The 17145-nt window shown below is 36.8% G+C and overlaps 1 protein-coding gene across 4 annotated transcripts in view; it reads left to right on the top strand.

Moving 5' to 3' along the window:
• mamo (zinc finger protein 628-like) overlaps positions 1-17145 on the top strand; it is a 122175-nt gene that overhangs the window by 47576 nt on the left and 57454 nt on the right. For 2 of the 4 annotated variants that reach the window (XM_012289170.2, XM_012289171.2), the window contains exons 2-3: positions 530-1541; positions 2434-2526. In XM_012289170.2, coding sequence (XP_012144560.2) covers positions 555-1541; positions 2434-2526 — 1080 coding nt within the window. In that variant the 5' untranslated portion in view covers positions 530-554. Of the gene's footprint in view, positions 1-529; positions 1542-2433; positions 2527-7113; positions 8860-17145 lie in introns of those variants that run through there. The other 2 variants (XM_076533676.1, XM_012289172.2) reach the window with 2 other exon arrangements.

The following is a 17145-nucleotide window of genomic DNA, read 5'->3' as shown; positions in this document are numbered from 1 at the left end:
AGCGTAAAAATCACGCGACACAAGTTTATAAACTACGATTGATTCAAAACCCAGTGTCAGTCAAACTCGACAAACGCATGACACGAGTTTACGAATAAACTTGTATCACAATATCCGAGGTTCCCACTAACTACCATTTTGAACCAGCAGATGTCAATCTAGAATACGGATGTTGATCGCAAACAAAAGCCGCCCAAAAAATAGTGTCGTTCCTCGTCGATCGCCCAATCCGTGTTTCCTCCTTGTTCTCCAATAATCATATCTCTCTCAGACGAGTACGCAGTTTCTGCCAACAGTCTGAAATTAAAAAATGTACGCGGGTGTGTCGCGTAAGCAAGTAACCCCGGGAACTTCGAGGGCGAAGCAGCGAGCAGCCGTGACAATAAACACGCCAGTGACGTGTAAAAATAAAAAAAAAATGAAAAAAAAAGCGAAAGAAAATGAAAGCAGAAGAGAGAAACACGTTCGAAATGAACAAACGGAGGGAGAAGGGTTAGTGCAGGGGCCGATACAAATGTTTCTTCTGCAGCAGGGTTGCGGGGTGCAGTTCAGACATGGGAAGTGAGCATTACTGCCTGAGGTGGAACAATCATCAGAGCAACTTGCTGGGTGTGTTCAGTCAATTGCTGGAGTCGGAGTCGCTGGTGGACGTGACACTGGCGTGCACGGAGGGACCTTCGATACGTGCCCACAAGGTAGTCCTCTCCGCGTGTTCCAGCTACTTCCAGGCCCTGTTCCTCGACCACCCGAACCGCCACCCCATAGTCATCCTAAAGGACGTACGTTTCGCCGAGCTACGTACCCTCGTCGACTTCATGTACAAAGGCGAAGTAAACGTCGAGTACTGCCAGCTATCGGCCCTCCTCAAGACAGCGGAGAGCCTGAAGGTGAAGGGTCTAGCGGATATGACAAACATCAACGCGGCGGTAGCGTCGAGAGACGACCAACAACAACAGCACCAACAACAACAACAGCAGCAGCAGCAACAGCAACAGCAACAGCAGCAACAGCAACAACAACAACAACAACAGCAACACACGAGCACATCCGAGGGTATACAGCGCGAGACGTCGCGAGAACATCATCGGGAACGCGAAAGTATAAAGGAATCGAGCAATAAAGAAAGAGACAGGGAAGGAAACACGTCCGGTGGCACGGGGGTGTCATCAGCTGGGGTCAAAGAATGCGAACAAAGCCAACAAAACGTTACCCAACCACCCACCAGCGAGTCCACCGAGGCGGTAGACATGACGGACTGTCCACCATCGCCTACAGGACCCGGTAGCCCTTGTCCAGGACCTTTAGCCCTTGATCGACCTAGGAGGGACTCCGAAGATGTCGCCAGTCTAGAAGAAACGAGGGGTACCCTTAGTCCGATCTCGGTGCACAGTGGACCCTCGGATATGAGTCTAAGTAATAATACTGGTGGCACCACTGGCGTACTTCCGTTGAATCTACCACAGAGCCGACTTCCGTCCCCGCACAGTACAGAACCTCTCGCGGGCCCGTCGGGGTTACCTCCGGTTCAGCAAGTTCCACTTGTGAGTACTACCTTTATTTTTTATTATTAACAACGTATTATCGTTTCGAATAGTCAAAGGTCGGTCTTTTTTTCTATCGAAATGACCGGAAAATTATGTCGGTTTTATTAGTAGATGACATACATGTGTGTTAACGTATTCGTGTAACATATTTATTCGATTTATACATATGTTAACATGTACATTCATGTAACACTTACTCAATTCATGTGTTTCTTCAACAAATGTACACTTGGCCTTGATTTTTACAATATTTTATTCGAAAAAGGATATTGCATCAAGTTTAATGGAATTTTTTATATGTTATAAATGATTAGAATGTTGAAAGATAGGAATGTTGTTTAAATTAATTCAAAAATTAATTTTTGATACTAAACGATTCAGAAGTTAAACAATTAAGAATCAGAGAAATTTATAACAGTAGAAAATTTGCAAGTTTGAAAATTTAGAAACCTACTTAAATTTTGATATTTTAAATGCCTGAAAACATAGAAATTCGAAAACACAGAAAAGCGGGAGGAGCCTCTTCCCCTACACTCGTCCTTACGCAAAGAAGAATTCATTTGCTTCTAAGTACATTCACTTCAACTTACATAGTTTTCGAGTTACGTCAACTATAGCCAATCGGAACATAAACACGTAACACATTAACAATTTAACATAATCACTTTAGATAGTTCCGTATATTACCGACATAAAGCAAGAAACATATTTTGTAAATTTTTTGTTTACGCCTGATATGACTCATCCATTCAACCAAACGTGTCGTTTACCATCGATTATTCAAGCTAATTGTATTTATCGAACCTTAACGCTAATAATTTCACAACTAGCGTCCCGGTCCCGTTCAATCCAATTATTGCTTTGACGTGAATCCGATGTTCGTTTGCAGTCGTTAAAAAAAGAGATAGACTGGGAAAGATCGACCGAGGAGCGAAGCTCGAGCAGCGAAATATCCAAGGACTACAGACTCCCACCAGAACCGGTGAGTTTTGCTCTTTTTCTCCGCTATATATTCCAATTTATTGACTACTTTTTATTCTCGTACTTTCTCTTTACTCTGCATTTGTATATCGATTACGGTTGTCGTCGTTGTACGCGTTGCTCGTCCGCGATCGCGTGCCACACAAGATGGTGTCCGCCGCGAATGGCGGATGAGCTGACGCGAATCTTGCAAACAAAACTAAACAAACGCCTGCAATTTTCTCTTACATTTCAATGCATATATATACATACAATCGTGCAAGATTACGACGAATCGTTGGTACGCGCTGCTCGTTGTGAACGATCGTTAAAACAGCGTTTCGTAAGATCGTTGTCCGAAACGACGAAGGAACATCAACAACACGATCCATTTTATCTATCTATCTATTTATATATATATACATATATATCTATCTATTTGCTTGCCTATCTATCCTAAAGTCGATAGATAGACAGGCATACAATATATTATATTTCGAGTTCACTTTGCATGTGGGTCTATTTGCATGCGTGCCCAAAGTGCTTTGCTGTTTGCTGCTCTCCCTGCTAATTTTGAAAGTGATCGTGTCATTAACAGTCGTCCTGGCAATCCAGAGAACAGTGTGATCGGAGGTTCGATGACAGAGATGGGAGTTTCTTATTGAATCGATTATTCGAGAATTATTTTCATTCGTAAACGATTCGTTGGGCGACCGTCCGGTGGTCCTTTCGAGATTCGTTACCGTTTCTGTTTTTGCACAAAACCACGCGGTATATAGGCAATCGAAAGAATAAAAAAACGAGGCTCGTCCAAGAGACAAGCGCAAACGAACCTAGCAGCTTGCCGATCGTTTTATTAGCTTCAAGCGCCCCGTAAAAAAAGATCTTCGTCGAGACGCGCTGCGCAGAAGGAGATCAATCAAGTGCATGCCGTCTACTTTGACGAACGTATTATCTTCTTTTTCCAAACTAATTCACTTTTCCGTGCATACTTTTAATCCTTTGTTCCATTCCTGATTTTACGCGAGACTATCCAGAATTTATCCATCCACGTTCCTCTCGCTGTGTCTTCGTGTGTCTATCTGTCTATCAGCTCCCTCGTGCGCTGTTTTTCGTCGATTTTTTCTTCATCTCCTACGTCCCTGTCCTGGACAAATAGGAAATGTGATTCCTTCAGCTGTGTTCCTTACGTTTCGTTCATGATTTGGTGATGTACATAAGAAGCAACGTATTTTATTGATACATTGAGAAATGGAAATTTTTATGTGTGTTTTGTAACCCGTTTAGCTTTTATTACAAGTGAAATTTTTGATAGTTTTTTTTATTTAAGTGAGATAGAGGATATTAACGTTTTTGATTCAAAGTTAGTGAAATACTCGTAGGTGAAATTATCAGAATTCAAATAAAATTCTTGTTATATGGAACAGTTATTATCTCTGCATAAAACACAGATACTAATTATAAATATACACAAATAAGCAGTATCTGTAACAAATACATATTTTTTATGGTTCTTAATTCAGATAATTTAATAATCAATGTCCTTTGATGTCTTCTATTGAAAGTAAATTAAAAAATGATATCAAGAATTTTTCACTTTTAATAAAATGAAGAACTATAAAATGCACACAACATTGTTCATTTTTCAATATAACAATAAAAAATAATCGTTTGAGTAAATAATTTAACACTTTGAACCCGGAAAATTTATGCGGTAATGTTTTAACGCCGGTGTTTAACTTTCGATTTTTTTCGGTAGAAATAAAGAAATAATTTAATAACAATATTAATATAATCTAACAGAATACTAAGTCGTGTGGTATGAAAGGATGGACTTTTTAAAACAGAAGGAGAATTATAAAATAGTTTTATAGACTTAAACAAATTTTAGTCGTCATACATCTGATTATATGGCCTCTTGTTAGTGCAGTTTTGATAAAAGTATTCTTCGATTTTAAAACAAACAAAATTTACAAAAATCCCTATTTACATTTTAAAATATATTAAAAAATGCTCCCACATTCTGAAATGTATTATAAAAAACAAAGGAAACTGTGAAACAACTGATAATCTGCCAACTACATTAGTGCTCAAATCAATAAGTTTTATAAGTTCACCTGAATTATACGCGATCTCACTGTGTAAAAGAAAATATTTACGTAAGAGAATGCGAGCCCTTTGGAATTTTCATTTTCCCTTGAAAAATTCGACGTTTCCTGTTACACAATCTCATAATATTAAAATGTCAACAAGCAAAGCGTGTAGTGTTCAAAGTGTTAAACGATTTACTTTTCTAAAAAATGAAAAAAAGAATTTTTCTCTGAGGTGAAGAAAGTATTATTCTCTGCTCATATGACAACATACATGACAATTTCTAATTGTTTACACTCACAATACATGCTAATATAGGCGTGAGCCTTGTTATAGCAAAGCAAGTTAACCCTTTGGGGATCCATATACTGATAAACCCATAAATCGAAGAAAACCATTACAGATATTTTTCATATTAGTGAAGATAAAAATTGAGAGTATGGGTATAATTTACAGTGTACGCCTTGAATTACGTAACCATTGCAGTAGAGCCTGGGCTCCATCGTGACCTAAATCGAAATGTGTTAAATACCATTTCTACTGAATTTACATGTACAAATTTTTAAAGGAAACGATAGATTTCAAAAATTGTGAAAAATTTTAAAATCTAAATTTAAATTTCCTATCCTTTATTAATGGAGGGTTAATTATCAAAACCACTGTCCGCAAAGGGTCAAAATTTCGAATACTCATATAAACACTTAACGTCGGAAGTTCTCTTCAAACCCACGAATTTCAATCTTCTACTTTGACCCAATTATATCCTGGGTTCAAAGCAAATTAGAACTAAACTCGATAATGCTCGTGACAATCTTTCGAATTTTCACCCCTGATCCTAATCGAAAGATCGACAAAAAATCGGCGCGCGATTTCCTGTTCCTCCTATCCTGCCAGCCTGTCTTGCTAGCTCACTGTCAAGAAGTTGACCTTCGTTTTTGGCCATGGTTGTTTTTTACTACATTTTTATATATATATATATGTATATAAATACATAAAGGAAATATATATATGTATATACATATATATATACACATATATATATTGTTACATACATGTACTGATATTATACGCAATTCTCGTTTTACGTACATATATATATATATACATATATATATATATATATATATATCGTTATACATATATACAAATTATATTGACATTCATTATTACCATTTGTTACTTACTTTGTAATATTTGTATTTCGATTTGTCGTTTTTTGGTTGAGTGCAATGCCTTTTGCTACGGCGAACAATTTTGCGCCGCCGGCGATCTCGGCCGCCGTTTTATCACGAATGTTATTATAAATCAATGAAAAAAAATTTGAAAAAAAAAGAAACAAACGAACATAAAGTGAAAAGGGAGGAGGGACGAGGGGCGGGTGGGTCGTCGTCGTTGTTGTTCTTGAGCGAGGCTGTGGGGATTTTGCCGTGGGCCCGGTACCTACGTGTGTCACTTGTTAATCCCAGACCGACACATATAACACACGTCCGTATATAGACACGTATAATGATCCAAAGTTGATACGTGTGTATATATTGACGCGTTCTTATACGCTGTTACACACACAATCAGACAGTTCCTTGTCATACATGTAAAGATACCTGGGGGTGCGCGTCGTGCCAAACAAAAATGAGCGTCAACTTCTTGTGCTACTGTCTTACATGCCGTCGAGAGGAATCATTTTCTCGTCAGGCTAGGGACCTCTTTTTCCACCGAGCGAGAACAGCTGATGATACAGCGGAGGAAAGATACGAAACGAAATAAAGAGAGCCTCGTACACTTCCGGTCATGCCAAAACGTGCTTCTTTACGAGTAGCGGTCTCGAGATGACGAGCCTTGCCTGTTCTTTCTTTCTTTATTTTACCTTTTTTTTCTTAATTATTATTTTCGCCTACGGTCTAGTGGCGATAGAGAGAGAGAGAGAGAGAGAGAGAGAGAGAGGGAGAGAAAGAGAGAGAGAGAGAGATACCGAGTAGTCGAGAGATATGTGAGGCAACGGAAGAAAAGAGAGTGCAGAAAAGACAAGAAAAAAAGAGACATCTTTCGAAATGAGCAGCGCGAAACGGGCGTCGATCGAAGCTCGCTGCGACCCGGCTCGTACATACAATCCATGTATACATATATACAGTCCCCACGTGTATCTGTGTACGTTGTGAGTCGAGTAGCGTCGAAACGAGCGATTTGTCACGTCGGAGGTGTAACATCCACGTCACATTCACAGGAGACACGAAAGAGAAAGAGAGATGGTATCTCTTTTCCGCTTGAAACGATCACTTCAAAGTAAAAAAAAAAGAGAAAGAAAAGAATGAAACAATAGATAAATAGATAGATAGATAGATAGATAGTAACCTAGATAGATGACACGAGAAATGGAGAGAGAAAGGGGGAGAGAAAGATGGAATGAGTGCGAGAGAGAGAAAGAGAGAGAGAGAGATCCATAGTAGCGCTACTGTTGGGGGTGTAAGGACGAGCTAAAGAGGAAGACAAGAAGTTGATGTTCTTGTTTGTTTGGTTGCAGGAGTTGATGGGTGTGGATGAGCGGGTGTTTGCGTGCATGTACTGCGGTGCCTCGTTCCTCCACCAGAGCAAGCTGGCGCGGCACATCCTCTCGCACAGCCTCGAGTCGCTCAAGTACCGTGAGCAGGCGGCCCACCTGCAGGTGCAGGCTCAGCTGGGCCTCGAACCCGGTATGCACCTGCCGCCCGAGGCCCACTACCCCACCGCAGGTACGATCGAGCCGATGGACCTCGAGCTCGCGGCCCACTCGGACCCAACCTCCGGCGTCGTCCTCTGCAAGTTCTGCGGCAAGTCGTTCCCGGACGTTGGCTTCCTGATAGCCCATCTACCTGCCCATACAGGCGACAGGCCGTTCAAGTGCGAGTTCTGTGGCAAGGCGTTTAAGTTACGCCATCACATGAAGGATCATTGTCGGGTGCACACCGGCGAACGGCCGTTCCGGTGTGCGCTGTGCGGCAAGACCTTCTCGAGGTCGACGATACTGAAGGCCCACGAAAAGACACATTACCCGAAGTATGTGCGCAAGTTCCTGTCCCCAAGTCCCGTGGAACCCTCCGAGGAAGAGGCCCCGCCACCGCCACCGCCGCATCATTGAGTTCGCCTTAGCCACGTTCATCACCGCCGATGGATACATCCTCGACGTTTCCCACGCGACGGGATTCGCATCAGCATCATCGCGACGACGACGAAGGATCCTACGGCCAGACGAAGGATTGATGTTGGCCACGTGTGTACACGGGGAACGCTGTCGGACGAGGACAAGGGGAACACGGACACGAGCAGTTCTACTAGTGGTGCCTCATTCACGTTCGCTCGTTGTTTCTCGCGTTTGTTTCGTTTCTACCGGCTACCGTTTCTCCTGGTCGTCTCTCGTGTCCTCCATTCGACGCGCCTGCCACCGGCGAACATAATCGAACCTGCCGTTCGAATTAGGTGTCGCCGGATGATACCCAACGGTCGTTCGGCTCTCCTCGGTTTCTCCCTGTTATCGTTCCTGGTCTCTCCTGTCTTTTCGTTCGCCTCCGCGGAGGGTTCGTGTACACCTCGCGTCGATCGGTCCCACGAATCGAGCGACGAGGCAAGAAATATACCGGCGGTGTTTCTAGTTAGTCCTGTGATTTTGGTTAGGATGGTTGGTAAACGCGTGTTCAGAGGGAGGGACACGTTAAAAACGAGCTCCCTCGTTTAATCAGTGCTTTAAGACGAAACGTTTAGCTTATATATGTATATATATACACGCATATATACATATATATATTATATGTATATACATATACACGCATATATACATATATATATTATATGTATATATATACATATATATATACATCGATAAATTATTGAAGGTATATATATATATATACATGTGAGAGAGAGAGTGATAGAAGACGAGTAAACGAAAGGATGAAAGGAAGGAAAGAGAGAAAGCAATGAGGAGCGAAAGAGTGGGAGAGAAAGGAGACGAAGAAGAGAAAGAAGATGAATTAATCGAAGAGGACGATGAAGAATAATTGAAGAATCGGGTTTTATATCGGGATGCATTAACGCGAGATATTGAATTACGTAAGGGCGAATGGAGAAATTGAGCCGCCACGGTTGGTGCTTTTAAGAGATTTTGATAAAATGCTGTGAATATTATATTGATTACGATTAACTATAAAAAAAAACTATTGTAATAATGTAATAACGTTGTACGATGTACGATGTGACTGTTGTTGATACGATTGAGAATATTTTATACAGTTGACAAGGGGGGAGGGGTGGGGGGTGGGGTTCGCGCGCGCCGATGATTACAATGATTACAACCACGAGATAAAGGAGCGACCGATGATGACGGTTGTTATTCGGTGGGTGGGGCATGGGGCTGGGGCAGGGGGAGGGGATGGGTTCAGAGACTGACGAGGGGTGGGAAGCACGGGGTTCACACGGGAGGGTAGAGAAATGTCCACGTGGCGAAAATTCGATTCGGTTGCGTTCGTGGACGTTCGCGGTTCAAAGACGTAGATGAGAATTATGCGCGAGCCGGGGCTGCTAATTAAGTTGTTACGAGTGCGCTGGCATCGGTGGCTTCTCGAACTGTTTCTTTTTCTCCCTCCGTGGATCTCGTTTCCACTTCCATAATGTTTCTAGCTGTTGCGAATTCTCGTAAATTATTTGGTACTGGAATAAATTCGTGCGGTACTGTAACACAAAATTTTAATAATCTCGCTTTAATTTTCATCTCTTTTTTTTAAATATTTTTTTAACTTATTCAAAATTTGTAATCTATATTATATGAGTTTGATTTTGCATTCGTTTTAAGGTGTGTAAAACAAAAATATCTTAATGAAGCTTGAATTCCGAATTTTACTGTATGTATAGAATTTTAATCATGTCTTTATATGAATTATATTTTAAAGTAAAGCACAAGGCAAGATTATAAAAAGACATTTAAAAATAAAAACAAAAAATTAAATTTTAAGTTTATAGTACCCGCAATTATTTTGACAAAATTTAATTTTTGTAGACTTAATATAGAAAATCAAGATTGAGTTTTCTTCGCTGTTCCAAAACAGCTAGACAATTTCAATTTTATCATTTTAACAAAATGATCTTGCAAACAAATGGAAATTTTGTTCAGAACTGTTTTCAAAAATGATATCTACCTAATATTGTTAGGACGGTATAACAATAATATATCATTTTTATGTATCCTTCCTTATTATCGATTAATGTGTATTATTTTTGTGACATTTTTCAAGAAATTTAGCAAATAACCGTACGAGCTTTTTCCAGAACCTAACACCACAGAAGAATACCTTCTCGTCGAAACGCAAGTCCTATGATTCGTTTATGAGTTACTTAGAACACTCGTTCGTTCTGTCAAGTACCTTGATTTAATTGTAGTTACAATATCGATTATCGAATATCATTTTGAGGCGTCTGTCGCGTGAAATATTCCTGGAGCTGCTTCGTGCACGCGTGTTTACGATTACCCTCGAGCTTTTACCCAATTCCTATCACGAGTCGATATAAACATGTATCAAGAACGTGTCTTAACTGATTAGACGACGCAAGTGTTGGACTTTATTCGAACAATTTTGAAATACAAATTTACAGTAAAAGAAAGATATTCATGAATAAAGAATTATTGTTTCTTGTATGAAAATATCTTCTAAAACTTTTCAATAGAAATTTCGGATGAAACTGTTTCAAAAATTGTGAATAAGTATAATACATATATGTATACTTTTATTAAGGATATGTTTTTATTTGGAATAACTTTTTATTTGAATGAACATTTGTTAGCAATCGTTTTTAATTTTTATGAATTTTTTGTTGGAACAATTTTTAAGTTCTGTCAAGTTTTTCTGAGGGTACGTTATTTAGAATAATTTTGAATTCGAGTTCATTATCGTTTATCAACATTTTTTATTTGAATTAATTTCCATTTTGAATAGTTCCTAATTGGAATACATTTTTACTTGCACCAGTTTTCTTTTATCAATTTTTACTCAGAGTAAATTTTTACTCGGAATAATTTTGTATTCAAATCGATTTTTATTCGCAACAGTTTTCAATTCGAATAAATTTACAATCAGAATAATTTTGAATTCGAATAAATTTGTGTAAAACGATTTTCACCTTAAATGAATTTTTATTCAAATTAAACGTTACTCGTTATTTGTTCGAATAACTACGTCTCATTAGAAATTTTAATAAAAAAACCTTGAAATATATTTCTGTTTAAAAATGACTCATCTTCACATATCTTCGTTTTATTTAAAATTTGTATTCGAAAGCTATTCGTATGATGTCCAACTCTGTTTGACAAAAGCATTTGCAATAAATTGAATCGCGACACAGTTCTATTCTATTCCAGCCGAATTCTTTAACCGTTTCCTCTCGGTAAGGTTGAGAGCTAAGAGTACTTTCACGGTGTAGTCGATTTCTCGAGGATCCTCCTCTTTATTTATTTCCGTCGTGTATCTAAGCTTGCACAGGGCAAGAAGAGAGATAGAGGTAGCCAGTAAAAATAGGAAGTCGATCGATCTTCGCCTTATCGATGCTCGAATTTCCGTTTCCGTTTCACGAGGAGCACGAGCAGTCGTAGTTCCTGTTTACGAGCTTCATAATTCTTCTTCTAGGTTGAATTTAGTTTCGATGGTTGTGCATAACGGGAAACAAACGATTTATCGAGACCGGGGCGAGTTTGTTTTTCCGTTCGTCTACTGCGAGGACCAGAAAGTGAAAACACACGTTTCCTTTTATTTACGCCGGAAAACAACGCCACGTTGTATTTCCTGTAAATGGTGTCGCGAAAACAGCTGAGTCGAGAAGAGCAAACGTGACGTTACGAAAATGGGATGTGGTGTTGTCCTGTGAACAGGATGTTACGTGTAATCGTGGACCCAGTGGTCGAAGATCTGTCGAGCAGGTATGAGAATGATATCTAATTAAGTAGATTTTTCACTATTTCATTTTATTTTCCTGTTAACGTAGATCATTTATTGTTAGACTGTTTATGTTGGTAGTTGTAAACTTTTCCCTGATGAGTATATGAACAAAGTTCAAATTTTTGTCGAAATATATATATTTTTGGCGTTCAGACCCTATAAGACAAGACCAACCTTGAGAAAAGCTACTGCATTTGTCAGTATCTTTGTTACGAAATTAAGATTTTCCCACCAAACTTTCGAACAATATTTTACTGAATCGTTGCAATCTATTGCTGAGAGCTGAACTAACAGTCTATGTTTATTCTCTTTTCATAGATTTTTATACAAGAAACATGTTCTTGTGTTTCTAGCTTCTTTTTAACAATGATCTTGTATTTCTATCTTCTCTTAACAAGAATGATGTTAGATTGGCCCTCAGGTGCAGAAATGATTCACGATAAACATTCAAGTGAATTCGGAACGGAAGCATCTTTTTTCTTCATTCACCAGGGATTTTTTCGTGAAAAATTAATATTACATTCGTCCACGTGATTGTACACGCTCCAACACGCATTTCCGCTCTAGTGCACACGCGTAGAACGAAGCGTTGCACATCGTTCGTTGCAACGCATGATGACCTCGCGTTTCTCATGAGCGTTCGGGTGATACGAGAACCAGTATTCGAGCCACACGCTTTTGTTTTCCTATTAGTTTAGATAAGGTAATTAGAGCGTACGTGCGTATTAAAACGTAGAACGCGTAGTAATTCCGTTAGATTACGAGAAAATTAGCGATCCGACTTAACAACGGTGCGAGAATCCTTTCTTTTATTGTTTTCGTGATTATTTGTCAATTATCATATTACTTCTGGAAATATTGGGGTAGTATAACAGGACAAGTACTTCAAAATTTTTGTTGCATATTAGGTTGATTATTCATATAAAATAGTTGCATATTATTTACATATATCGGGCATTATTTGGGTAGGTTTCAAATAAAAATTTTTGAAGAAAAATGGAGTCATTTTTTTATTGAAATCGCAGATTCTCGAATAGGCATTCAAACTTGGTCTTGTTAGAAACTTTTAATTTATAATCATCGATTATTTGGTACAGGGTGGTATGATGATCATGAAGAAATCTGAAATAATTATAACTTCTTCCTTTTTTAAGTTTAAGTCCTTAAAAAAGACCGTAAGTTTAAAACCTCAAAGAAACCTAAGTTTAAAATCTTAAAAAACTCCTTATATTTAAAATTTCAAAACAGATCTCAAGTCTGAAACTCTAAAAAAAATGTTAACTTTAAAACCTTTTAAAGTCTGTTTAAGTTTGTATTTTACTGTTTAAAATAATAGGTACTATTCATGAAGATTTGTTTAAATCTTTGTGACATAAATTTGGTTGTTCAAATATGTCAGAAAATTGATTTAAAAAAAAGGAAAATGTATTTATTTATTACATCGTACATTTATATTTATATATCTTCAAAAAAATACGAACCCAAAATCACATTTAAAAAATTATAAATCATTTGAACTTCTTCGTGACTTCATCACCCTGTATTATCACCTCTGACTAGAAAACTTTCAGTAAAAGAGCAATCTTTAAAACAACAAATATTTGCAACTTCATTTAAGACTCTGGTCAATAAGTCAATTAACAAAATTAAATTTTAATGGGTCTAATGGAAATTTTAATGGACCTTAATTTGTCAGATCCATTTATCACATTCTTCAGAACGATGCTATTTCACAGTAACTGTTTCATGTTTGTTTTTCACTAAAGACGAAAAGGTCTAACCGAGGTGCCAGGAAATTCTTCGAAATCGGTATTTCGATCGTTTGACATTTGCAACGCTCAATTGCAGTTGCACGCCTAGCAGGACTGGTTTCTTTTTTTTCCTTTGGAGAACATTGTATATTTAGTGACCTCTCCTTCTTCTTCAGAAGGTAGAAAGGGAGGAATGGAGTGGAAATCGATCGATCCGTGAAATATTCATCGCGTTCCGTGGCTACAGCGAAGGAATCAGCCGCGGGATCTCCGGTTCGTATCGATTAATCGATACTCGGAGCCCGTCGTGCACGATTTCGGTCTCCTCTACGACCGAACACGAATATTAATCTCTCTCTATTCGTCCTTGCCGCGACTAGGATCAAAAGTTAATGCATCCTTCTGTTCCTTGCTTCTACATCGAATCCTTACTAATTGTACGTTCTATTCTGATTCTTATTTCCTCGTTTCGTAACAGTTCTATGTGCTGTTCTTTCTTTTTAACTTATGAACTGTCGTATAGAAGTTAAGTGGCATGTAGGAAGTTTTAATTTTTAAACTGTTTGCAGATTTATTGACACCTTGTTGTAGATATTTTTGAATTCTTGTGATTTTTGAAGGATTTTAGAGATTCAAGTTTAAGATATTTTTTGTTATATTTAATAGAGGTGAATATCTGAGAAAACTGTTAAAATTTGATTATCAAGGATTAAAATTTATTCACTTTTTAATTTTTAGATTTTTAAGGTCTCAAGCTTCTAAATATGTTGATTTCAAAATTTCAAAATTTTAGAATTTCCATATTTGTAAATTTCAAAGTTTTCAAATTCCCGATTTTTCAAATATTTGGCTTCTCAAATTTCAAGAATTTCCATTTTCTACATTTCAGATTACCACATTTTCCAAATTCCTGAATTCTGAATTGCTATATTATCAAATTTAAAATTTTTAAAGATCTCAAACTCAGAATTTACAAACTCCTTAAATTCTCAAATCCTTAGATTTCCAAATTACTAATCTTCCAAATTTCGTCTCACACGTTCAAAAATTTGCAAATTCTGAAATCTTCTGATTCTCAAATTTCCAAATTCTCAAATTCTATATCATCAAAGTTTAGAAGTTTTTAAATTTTCAAAATTTCAAATCCCTAAACTGTCAAACTCATAAATTTCAGTATTTCCAAATCCTAAAATTTCCAATTCCATCAATTCCTAAATCCTTTGACACAAAAGCAAAAAATCCTCACATCTCAAAATCCTTAAACTCCTATAACCCAAAATCCCAAAATCGAAAAGTCCCCAAAACCGAAAATCTCTGAAATCATAAAACCCTAAATCCAGAAATCCGTAAATTCTCAAATTCCCAAAGTCGTAAATCTCCAAATCAAGATACAGCCAGAACCAAAAATCCCCAAAACCAAAATCACCAAATTCAAAAATCCCCTAACCCAAAAAATCTAAATTCCCAAAACCCAAAATCCTCAAATCTCTAAATCCCTAAATCCCTAAATCCCCAAACCCAAAAATCCTCAAATCCCCAAATCCAAAAATCCCTAAATTCCTAAATCCAAAAATCCCTAAATCCCTAAATCCCTAAATCCCTAAATCCGAAAATCCCTAAGTTCAAAGATCCCTAAATCCAAAAATCCCCGAATCCAAAAATCCCTAAATCCCAAAATTCAAATATAAATTAAGAAATACACAATTTCCTAAAACTCTAAATCCTAAAATCCTTAATTTTCCAAATCCTGAAGCTCAAATTCACCAAACACCCACAAATCTCAAAATCCCCAAATTCCAAAAGTCCCATATTTCCAAGTTACAAATTCCCCAGCATATTGAATCACGAAACCGCGAATTTACGGGTTGCCGAAATTTGCAAGTGTCGTTTTGCTCGCATTGAAATCGTGCGCAAGTGGTTTGAACGGAATTGTCATAGAAACAAGGACGAGTAATTCCTTAAATAATTAACTGGTTGCAACAACACGGTGGATGTCTTTGCAGCTTCATAATTCTTTCAAGCTACCATCGAAGTACTCGATTGTACGTTGAACGTTCAGAAGGTTGTCTTTTCGTATTTGCATCGTCACGTAAGCTTCCGCGTAATAGCGCCGAACGTTTGCTAGCTCTCACCTCGTATTTTCAACGAACTCTGATCGGTCTGATAAGCCGGCTCGACGTTTAAATCGTACGTGATTCTGCGTTTAATCGGGCTTTAATTTTCGTTCCGATGAAACGGGGAACGCTGTTGAATTCGATCGATTATCCAACGGAAAACGGAACAATTGAATGCAACCTTTGCTTCTTTCATGTACTTACCTGTTTCATTCTTTAACCCTGTTGTTCTTTTTAAAGAAGATTGCATTTTCATAAGTATGTACTTATATACACATTACGTTTTTATAAGTATGCTCTTATGTGCACATTACGTTTTCATAGGTATATGCTTATGTGCACATTACGTTTTCATAAACGTTGTGCTTTGAACCGTTTTGTTTAACACGTTGAGTGCCATTGCGAACATGTGAATAAAGTGACCATTGGTGATGAATTTAGAACGGTACTAATTTTTAAACGCGTATAGTGATTTAATAAATTTCAAATTAATTATACTGTTCTTTTATTTTAATGTGGAACTCAAAATGATTAGGAGATTATTTTATGTAGACGTAAAGTTATTCATACAGTCATTTCCTGTTTAAAGAATAGTGTTAACGGTTAAAATTATTTATTTTCAATTAAATGTTGATGACGTAAATTTATATAAAAGATTTTTTCCAACTGCAATGAACGAATACATATAAATATTAATTGCAAGATTTATATAATCAGTTTTTAGTGCTGCCATACCGTGGAAAAAAATAGTCATCATTGTTGCAAATTTTATTAAATTTCTAATTACCAGAATTAAAAGTAATTTTCAGTTTCTAAATTTTAAATTGCGAATTGTCAATGTTCTACATTGACAGTAATATTCATATCATTTAATATAGTATTTAATCTATGATTTTCTTCTGTTTATTCAAGTGTATCTAATAGCGGTCGCCGATGACACCTATGGCATCCAACGTGTTAAACATAAATCATTAAAAAATTTTAAATTATAACATTCGACTCGGATGTCGTAATGCAAGCGTAAGTGAAAAGAACGATTCGATAAATATGAATGCAGTTAAATATTCATTTCTTATTCGAGGAATAGACGCTATGTAAATGTAAATTAATCATAATTTATTGATTAGTTCATTTTTAAACATTTTCCATGCTGTACAAAATTTGAAGTTCTTTTTATCAGATTATGTTAATATATGACCGAAATGGGAATAGTACTATCTACATACATTTTCCACGAATGGGTTGGAAATATTTAAATTTCCACATTTTTATGTATCTAAACTTCTAAGCCTCTGTATTTCTAAGTTTCTACATTTCTAAATTTCTATATATCTGCATTTGTATATTTCTATATTTCCAAATTTCTACATTTTTCAACAAATTACAAAATTACTAAGTTTCTCAATTTTCAAATTTTTTACTCTCTAAATTAATTTCTTAGCATTTTTGATTTCTCAAATTTCTAAATTTTTACATTAATAAAATTTCTATGTTTTAAGTTCTATGTTTCTATATTATCAAATTTCTACATTTCTATGTTTATAAATTATTAAATTTCTAAGTTACTAAATTTTCAAATTACTTGATCTATAAATTTTCCAACTTTTGAATATCCCAACTAGCTCATTTCTAAATCATAACACTTCAAAATTTCTAATCTTCTAAACTGATTATTTTCTAAATTTCCAAAATATCAACTTACCGAGTGCATAAATTTTTTCAATTAGAAAAT

This window comes from Megachile rotundata, chromosome 7 (assembly GCF_050947335.1).
Source record: "Megachile rotundata isolate GNS110a chromosome 7, iyMegRotu1, whole genome shotgun sequence".
NCBI classification, from domain to species: Eukaryota; Metazoa; Arthropoda; class Insecta; order Hymenoptera; family Megachilidae; genus Megachile; species Megachile rotundata.
Note: the sequence above shows the minus strand (reverse complement) of the source record. Positions and strands in the feature narration are given on the sequence as shown.